The 9,457-nt window shown below is 48.3% G+C and overlaps 2 protein-coding genes across 2 annotated transcripts in view; one reads left to right on the top strand and one right to left on the bottom strand.

The window, feature by feature from the left end:
* Positions 1 to 64: 64 nt before the first annotated feature.
* Positions 65 to 2,607, top strand: LOC144128619 (mucosa-associated lymphoid tissue lymphoma translocation protein 1 homolog). Its single transcript, XM_077662156.1, has one exon. It carries the CDS (start codon positions 250 to 252, stop codon positions 1,930 to 1,932), a length of 1,683 nt encoding a protein of 560 aa, XP_077518282.1. The 5' UTR covers positions 65 to 249; the 3' UTR covers positions 1,933 to 2,607.
* Positions 2,608 to 8,439: 5,832 nt separating this feature from the next.
* LOC144129902 (acid-sensing ion channel 2-like) overlaps positions 8,440 to 9,457 on the bottom strand; it is a 39,014-nt gene continuing 37,996 nt past the window's right edge. The window contains exon 13 of the mRNA XM_077663961.1: positions 8,440 to 8,955. Coding sequence (XP_077520087.1) covers positions 8,506 to 8,955 — 450 coding nt within the window. The 3' untranslated portion in view covers positions 8,440 to 8,505. The remainder of the gene's footprint in view (positions 8,956 to 9,457) is intronic.

Genomic DNA, 9,457 nt, shown 5'->3' with positions numbered 1-9,457 from the left:
GCGGTCTGCACAATTTATTGTGTACTACTTTTTCTACTATAATATACGAAAGCAGGAAGGTTACAGCCAAATTTACCGCAATTAAAGCCCCCAACGCTATTTGGTGTCAGAAACCAACTCGAGCCAGGCCAACAAGCAAGACAAGGCGTGGTTTTGGTTTTGCGTGTTTTCCCACTCTGCATTTCGAGTCCCTTTCGTGGACACAGGTAAATCAGTTCAGAAATGCATGTGTTGGTGGTATTGTAAACCATGTCATCTCTGCTGAGTCACGTTCTGTCTTTGAACCAGCCTTTAACGTACCAACTTATACGAGCGTTAAGTTCCAACGAACTGTGGAGAAGCCTGCGATCAGTTATTCCGGAAGACTACCTCAGCGCAACGTTCTCGCCAACGTCGCCTGACGACCTCGTCCTTGCTTTGCAAAGCAGTTTTGTGTCAGTCGCTGACCTTATAAGGTGGTTAGAACTTGTCAACGCATTCGACGCATTGCTTCTTCTCAAACCTGATGAGCCTGTCGTCATTGAGGAGCATCCGCAGCCGCGACTAGAATTGGAAGCTAGTGCCGATGCGGTGCTCCGGCTGACGTGTCGTGCGTCGTCTTTTCCTCCACCAAATTACCACTGGTTCCTCGATGGTCAGCCGCTCAGTAGCAAGCATTCGGTTTGCACTGGTCCTGTTCTAGAGATTCACCGCTTGACTCCTGCACATTCGGGAAGCTACACCTGCCGTGCCTGGAACATAAGGGGCTCGGAAGCATTCTCTAAACCTTGTAAAGTCATCGTGAAGTCTCCGGCCACCCACGACAGTGCTTCTAAAGAACTAGCCCCCCTCTCCGCGCACGATAAGGTCGCCCTGCTCATCAGCAATTCTAGCTATCCGCACGACGAAACACTGCCTCTAACAGAAAATGACGCTGAGAGCTTGGGCAAGGCACTTGCTGCGCTCAACTTTCGCATTATAGCATTCAAGAATTTGCGTAAAAAGGACACTCTGTACGCCTTGAACATCTTCCGCCAGTTCTTGAAAGCTGGCTCGTACAGCGTGTTCTACTACGCGGGTCACGGATTTAAGGAAGCAGGCAGGGACTATATTCAACCAGTCGATTGCGACGACGGCGCTGCTGCGGGAGAGTGCGTGTGTTTCCAGGAGATTGTAGAAGAAATAAGGGCTGCGCCGTGTAGCCTCAACCTTATCATGCTGGATGCGTGCAGGGACACCAGGGAACAATCAAATGCGCCTACAGTGGCGCCGTCTCGCACCGACGGAAGCAAAGTGCAGCATGTTCGAAGAAGCACGATTGTCGTCTACGCAACGTCGCCCAGCACTTCTGCTGTCGAAGTGGCCGGTCATCATAACGGTCTTTTTATGGAGCACCTGAGCAAGCATGTCGGCAAGTCTGCCAGTGTTCACGAGGTGATTCTCCAGAGCTTGAAGGATTTTGAAAGGCACAAGCTTGCTAGCATGCAAGTCCCAGTAGTCAAGTACGACATTCCAGGTGACCATTCCCTTAGCGATCCAATTTTGGACAGCGAAGTATACGACCAAAACAACGAGCTCTGGCGGTTCATCAGCAGTCTGCCACCCAACTCGGAATTTCCAATTGGTGACACAGAGCACACCCTACGTATTGAATATTCTTGCGAGAAAGAAGTTTTCTGCAACAGCATGGTGGTAGTCGCAGCTGTTGTACCTTGCACACCCAACATACATGTAGACTTGCAAGTAGCAGAGTGTTCTGGTGCCAGTTTGTTGCGTCACTCAAGCTCTGTTGTGGTCGTGAGTGATTTACAGAATGTGACATCACCTATGCGCTTGACAGTCATTGTGCGAAACCTCAACTCGACAAAGACCTTGTACCATAAGAACATTGAGTGTGGCTGGCCTTTGGTTACCGCGTGGCGTTTACGCAACAAATATACTTCTGCTGGTTGAACTTCTCATGGCAAAACCACTGCCTTGTTTACACTGAAGTTTCACATGGATGTGGCATTTGGTAATGGCTTTTATTTATACTATGGTTAAAACATGTAGTTACTTTGTTTTTAAGTTAACTAAAACTAAAGTATTTTCTACAGCATTGCTGAGCCAAAGAAGCAGAATTTTGTGGGAGGAGCAGTAGTAGTGCAATGTCATGTCGTCACGATGCAAGTAAATCACATCTAACTTGCTGACTGTACTTTGGTATTCCTAACTAGAGATGGTGCCATCATCCCTTCATCTGAAATGCTGCACCTTTTATTAGGGCCACTGTAAGTGTAAACAGCATACTTCGTTCTATATTGGAGAAACACTACAAATGCCGCTCAAAAATAAAGTATTAAAGCTTGGCACCAAGTGCCACCCATGTGGAAACTTGGAATGCAAATTAGGTACTGTTTTACCCAGGAGTTGCATTGCTTTTTGCCTCTCAGTATTGCAAATGCTGGCATGTGCCTTGCCCATTTTTCACTGAAAGTGCTACTTTTTTGACTAGGTGTTTGCCAGTGTAGTGTGTTGTTGCTCTTTGCACGTGCAAAGAGTTTTGATGTGTTGACATTTTATTACACTTATTGTCTTACATGATTTGGGCTAATGTATGTGCTTACAGTAAACGTGTGGGTGCTTTGAGCTACTGTGAACACACATTTATTGGAGCTGAGAGCTCGCCAGTAACTGGATACAGACAGTGGAATGCTCTATTAGTGTAGAGGCACGACAGTAGTTCCACGGCGGCTGGCTGTATACAACATTTGTCAGTGCATTCAACTGCTTAGCCCAAGTAAACTATGTAAACCATGCTTAGGTAAAACCATTTTGGGTCAAAGTTCCACACTTGTCTCATAATCATGAGTAATGTTGAGCAGATTATGCTTTGCCACTGGTCGTTTTGCACTATGGTGCGGTGCTAAACATTATAGCCATATTCAAGGCACCTAGTTTTCTTTGGCTGAAACCTTTAAATTTCGCCAACTGAAAACAAAAAATCTGCAGTATTCCGCGAGAAACTCCCTCACTTTAGCACATGCGACATTTAGTGCAACAGCTGTCGCCATGCCGGCTTCTTGCCTCGCTGTTTCCATGTTCCGTGCTGCACATTTATGTGCCCGTTCGGCCTTTTTTTTCTCCTTCGTATTCCCCACGGCTCTGTCACTGCCTTCTCTTCGTTTTCAACGGACCACACTGTTTTCTCTCCACGTCTGCAAAACACCCTTTCTTGCCTGGCAAGCGCTTTGGCTCATCAAGAGGTTGGCGTTTCCTCGCAGCTCAGAAGCCTTGTGGGTGAGGCCGCGAAGGATATCTCTGAGAACGGCACAAAAGAAATAAAAAAACGAACCTGTGGCTGATGGGGATTGTGTTAGTTGCAACCGTGAAGTTCGCAGTAAATGGACTTCTAGCATTACAGCATTATTCGACCAGAGCTGAAATGAAAGCGTCGGCTACTTTTTCTTACGACCGGACATGGCCATAGGTTGCACGCCAGGCAGGGCTTGCATTCGGCAAATGATGCAAAGCATATTAGGCACATTTCCTAGCGCATTTTTCTCTTAATTAGGAGTTTGTAAATATCCAGAATTTTTTAATAGCGAATCGAATATCTTTCTACTCGATTCGCTTAATGAATCAAATAGTGCATGTTAAAGGCGCCCGAAACATTTTCTCAGAAGAGTCTTTAAACTCGCTGAAACACTACTTTGTGTTGTCATGAACACCTGAGCCAAATAATACACTTCTACACATATGAAGAACCCACTATCCCACGTGAATGTTGGTGAGCCCTTTCCGGTGACATTTTGAAACTTGGTCTCCTCTATGTCACGTGTCTGCGTATGTCAGCTAAGAGGCGGCTATTGGTTAGATTCCTTCAGATATCACTCAGCAGCTGTGATCGTGGCCAGTCAGCAGCGTCGCTCCTATGGGCCTGTAAGCCGCCGCGGTGGCTGAGTGGTTATGGCGCTCGGCTGCTGGCCCGAAAGACGCGGGTTCGATCCCGGCCGCGGCGGTCGAATTTCGTTGGAGGCGAAATTCTAGAGGCCCGTGTACTGTGTGATATCAGTGCACGTTAAACAACCGCAGGTGGTCGAAATTTCCGGAGCCCTTCACTACTGCGTCTCTCATAGCCTGAGTCACTTTGGGACGTTAAACCCCTATAACCCAAACCCTATGGGCCTGGAAGCTCCGCCCCATGGGGAATGCCCGTTCTGGCCGGCAGCCGGATCTTCATCTCGTCATCACTGAACCGTCCTCGTCATCGCTGGACCTTAGCTTATCCCATGCTTCTTTGGAGTTATCAGGCAAGAGTTCTGGGGGAGGCTTATGGACTTGGCATGCCCAGATCATATGGTCGAAGTCATCTTTGTCACCACAAAAGCGGCCGGAGGGATTAGTATCCTTATTTATGAATTTAGATGTGTAGTTTGGGTTTGGGAGGGTCCCCGTCTGTGGTTGTCTGCACATGACCTGTTGTTGTCTGGTCAGTGTTTTATTGGGTGGTGGGAGTGTTTTTCTCAATGCTTTGTAATGTGCTGAGTTCGTGGTATGATATGAGTGGCTCACCGAAAGGTTCCGGTTCCTGACTTTGCGCCACCGCTTGGCCGGCTAATTCTTGAGTTTGTTGGTGGGCAGCCTCATTTCCCTCATTCCCCGCTTGAGTTGGGGTCCACGTCTTTTTTTTAACCCGCCACGGTGGCTCAGTGGTTAGGGCGCTCGGCTACTGATCCGGAGTTCCCGGGTTCAAACCCGACCGCAGCGGCTGTGTCTTTATGGAGGAAAAACGCTAAGGCGCCCATGTGCTGTGCGAACGTGAAAGATCCCCAGGTGGTCGAAGTTATTCCGGAGCCCTCCAGTACGGCATCTCTTTCTTCCTTTCTTCTTTCACTCCCTCCTTTATCCCTTCCCTTATGGCATGGTTCAGGTGTCCAATGGTATACGAGACAGATAGTGTGCCATTTCCTTTCCCCAAAAACCAATTATTATTATTAGTTGGGGTCCATATGAGTTCAATATCTCTCAAGAGACGAGAGTCTCCTATTTCTGTGAGTATATGCGCGGCGAGACCAGAGATCCTACCCCTAGCGAAGTTGCTGATCTCCAACCTCGAGCCGCTTACTGTGGTAGTAGCGTCTGTAAAGGCGATGGCCGCGTCGATGGCGGCCTCCTCAGCGACTAGCGGTCCAGAGGTGAAAACCGTCTCCTCCGTAGCCAGTCTTGCTGGTTGAATACTGGGGTGTGTAACTCCGGATACAGAGTACTTGTTCTGGTTCTCCGCGTCTTCTGCGGCGTCGACGTAGAGGACATCCTGCAGCCGGCTCACTGACATCGCACTAGTACGCGGGCCTCTAGAATTTCGCCTGCATCGAAATTCGACCACCGCGGCCGAGATCAAACCCGCGTCTTTCGGGTCAGAAGCCGAGCGCCATGACCACTGAGCCACCGCGACGGCTAGACGTCCTAAATGCAGATACTGAACTATCGGTATTCGGATATTACTAAAGTCTTGCTGTAGCCCATTACTAGGCGTTTTTTGACACCGTCTAAACTATGGACTCTGCATCACAGTTTGAAGCAAGCGTCAGCCGAGCTATATGATCAATTTAGGACATCTGAGAGCTGGCAGCGGGTTCTCACCGGGCGTTTTTGAGCCGTTTGTTTCCTCTTAGATAGTTGTGTTAAAGATTAATTCTACCTCATTTTGTGCTAGTTACACTGTTGAAATGATTCACAAGTTGTCTTTAGGGTTGAATGTACTTGAGAGGTAAAAAAGCTGCGGATAAGTGCAGAACAGTCGAGTGTGGATGTGCAGTGCAGTCGCGAAAACAGCTTCGACTTCTTTGCACTGGCGATACCGGAGTTACACGCTTTAATGCTGTGTGCGCCGTTCTGCAGCAGTACCTTCCTGTGCCTTATTCTGCGGCGGGTCCTTGGACCCAAGATATTAAACTTATTTTTGGAATATGCGGAGTGCTCGGCTTGAAGCACTCTGGCACGGGTCAGCCCGGTATTGCACTGCCTCCGGGATCGGTCCGGGGCATATTAACGCGTGCCTTTTCTTTCTATCTTTGCTCTCCTATCCTTTAACTCTCCCACTTTCAGCACGCGGCAGCGAGCGTGGCTTGGCTTGAGCCAGTAGGCAGGCCCATGCACTTTCCTCTTCTTTCTTCCTATCAGCAACAGCAGCAGCAGTATTGAACCATGTAAATTTCTTCTCGGCGCCTTGGAAATCCAACTTTCGATATCCGTGCGACATTTCTGGGATATACCATCGATACCGATTTCCTGGTTCACTTCCACAACTCTCTGTAACGGCGAGTTTCAGTGAGATACAAGATTGTTGTTCTCTCCTCTGTGAAAGTTCTCCCTTTCACCTATAGCCGCTCTCTGATATGTCCCAGGGACATCTGCTATACAGATCACTTGGGGGCTCGTCCCAGTGGTCGCGCTAACAGCGTTCGGAGTGCAGCAGCAATTTCGTGTACAGTATCGCATTGTACTACGTGGCCTCGGCGGAGGACAACCTGAGCACAATGGAAAGTTGAACAATGACAGTAGCAACACATGGCTAGAAAGTGGAGACAACGATATACCATTGTTTTTGCGTTGTTTAGATGGCAGAAGAGCATATTTAAAATGGTGGCACCTTTAGGGAAACTACAAAGTTCGGTTTTTCGTCCTTCTATGCAGGTTTCATCCAATGTGGGGTCAATGCTTAAAATCTAGTAACTGACACTGTATTAGTTCGCTAAGAAAGGCGACAATTTCTCATGAGAATAATTTGCTGCGTACAGAGGGTGCCTTTCACAACACTTCCGTTTATCTCATCTCTTCGCAACGCACAATGAGACAACCGTCTTTCTTGTTTGTTTTCTTGTTCTACCAAGGAGGACAGCTACATATCATACATAAGAACACAACGGTACCAATATGTTCAAGTCTCCGCCATAAATAAGTGGAAATGTTTGTGAGGAAAGATACATTGCAAAATCATGCATGCTGCAGTGGTGCATACACGACTGGACTCCAGCTTTCACAAAAACAGTTTACTGATATTCAAGAGGATCTCAGTACGACTTCACAGAGAATGTATGGTTTTTAATTGGAGTTTTTTACTTATGACTGCCAACAACAGTGACGGCGTCATGGAGCTACATGCACCCTGTAGAATGTGTCCTGAGATGGGTCAAAATCGAGGCGCGCTTTATGAGGTGAGGGAGAAATGAACAGTCCACGATTGTGCTCTAGTCATTTGCTCAGTGATATATCGTCACATACCTCATGCAAATTTGCATGTTGATTGGTTCAAGCTTGCAAGGGTTAACCATCACTGATTTCAGGTCTTGATATATGGACACGCCAAATAAATGACATCTCAACGCAATGGTTGATATGCTAGCGCAGTACGAGACAATGTGCAAGCAATTGCTCAGCAAACGATCATATTCATGTGGCAGCAAAAAAAATGTTTGTGTAGCATTTCACAACATTCTCAGTCTTGCGGTGGTTTGAGCGGTAGATGTCCACATGCACCACCACAGGAGTTAATGAAGAGTTAGCTTTACATACAACTTTGTTTTCGGCAACAGTGGTGCTCTTCATAGGGAAGATTCAGAAGAGCTGCGATACGCCTTCAGTGCAGTTGGTTTTTTTTTTTTCATCGCCTGCCTTCGTATTAGTGTCTCATCAATGCCGGGCACTGCAAAAGTAGCCATTTTTGGAAACCCTAAACGCTGTCGGAACCAACACCCACATACAATATTGTATGTCGGACTGTGCTGTTTTCGCGTTTTCTGTACTATGTTCCAGGCTTGCGCACTAGCGCCCGGTGCACAGCCTCCTTTTCGCCCAATTAGATGTGGTGCGCACAGGTCTTTGCATGCTCACCGGACTGTGCATGTGCAGGCTGAACTTACAGCCCATCCACAAACGTAGAACAGGTAGAACCATCTTGGTGCCAGCCGGAGTGAGAACAGCATAGCTCTTAAATAATTAAAATGACAAATCTACGAATCACAATCCGGCCACAAGTCGTGGCTATAGCTTTTATAAAGGGAAAACATCAAGCCCGTTGTCATGCAGCCAAGGCCCCATAATTCCTAGTAAGTGAGGAGGAACTGATGCTGTGTTAAGCAGTTCTCTCGCAGAATACAGTGGCTCTGAGCAACTTCAGAGCAGGGGAGAATTGAGTCAGTTAGCTTTTTGATGGCTCCCTGCACTTTCCTTTCGTCACCATAACCATGTTTTGAGCAGCGCCGAGCTGTTATCTGAACACCGCAAGATGGCAGGACAGTCAGATAATTAAAATATAGTTAAAAGAACTAGAATGTAAAGAAAAACAACTAGCGCGGTGGCAACTACCTTTACCCTGTTTCAAAGGGAGCGCGCTCCTATCTTCCATCCATCCAATCGTAACCTCGAAGTTTATGACCAATCAGACAGCCGTATCTTCATACGAAGGTTCCGTGTAACTGGTATGATCAGAACGATATCAAAGAGCGCTGCGAATTGAGGCTGGGCGCGCTAGACCACAGCTCATTAGTAGAACGCTCTCGGCCGGAGGCCTCGATGCAGGAAAGTGGGGTTTAACGGTCCGAGGACCTCCTCGGCCGCGCTCTTCCAGTCGGAAGAGTCGAAGTAGCCGTACTGCGGCGGACCGGGGTGCCTCTTGACGGCCACGAGTCCGGCACCGCTCGCTCGAGGGTCCTTCATGACCTCCCAGCAGGACCGCTGCTGTTGCTTCTGATGCCTGAGCCAACCCTGGCGGCCGGAGCCTCGGGCGGCCTCGACGGCCTTGTCAATGTGCCTCTGCCACGTGGATGGCGCTGGCTCCGTGTGTTCTTGCTGCGGCGCTACCGAGGCGTGGCGCCTGTGGTAGAGGTAGATGAACCACCGCACGAATATCTCCAGGATCTCGAAGATGACTAGGAATGAGAGGCCCAGGTACATTCCCATGAAGCCCCCGACGTTGCTCAGCGTGGTTGCATCCTGCGTCAGAAGTGGTTATAAGGAGACATGCGTGTTATGCGGCTGTGGACAGTTAGCAATGAATGTGCTTCATACGACAGTGAGGGCATAAGGTCTACTATTACCAGCTCATTACGATGGTATATATAAACTGCTTCAAGCGCCTATATCTATTCGCCCATTATGTCTTCAGCTGTTCATGAAAAATGCGCGGTCTGCTTATGTTCGTTCCTAAAGCTATAGCTGCACCAGCAAGCTGGCCGGAGACAGCAAGCTGGAAGGTATAGGCTGCACGCGCTCAACGCACAAGTGTGGTACGTGGTACTCCATGTGGCATACATTCGCCAACGACGCTCAATCCATACGGCGTCCCTTCCTAAACGTTACTCGAGATAATGTGGCTCACGTTTCATTGTGTGCCACCAGACTTCTGCCCAACGCAAGAAAGTGCAAGGCAATGGTGCGGTCGATTCCGAGCTGCTTAAATCAGTTTCTCAACACTGAGCTGTCTGCACGCAAAAAC

Source organism: Amblyomma americanum, chromosome 4 (genome assembly GCF_052857255.1).
Source record: "Amblyomma americanum isolate KBUSLIRL-KWMA chromosome 4, ASM5285725v1, whole genome shotgun sequence".
NCBI lineage: Eukaryota > Metazoa > Arthropoda > Arachnida > Ixodida > Ixodidae > Amblyomma > Amblyomma americanum.
This window is presented reverse-complemented; position numbering and strand designations above follow the sequence as displayed.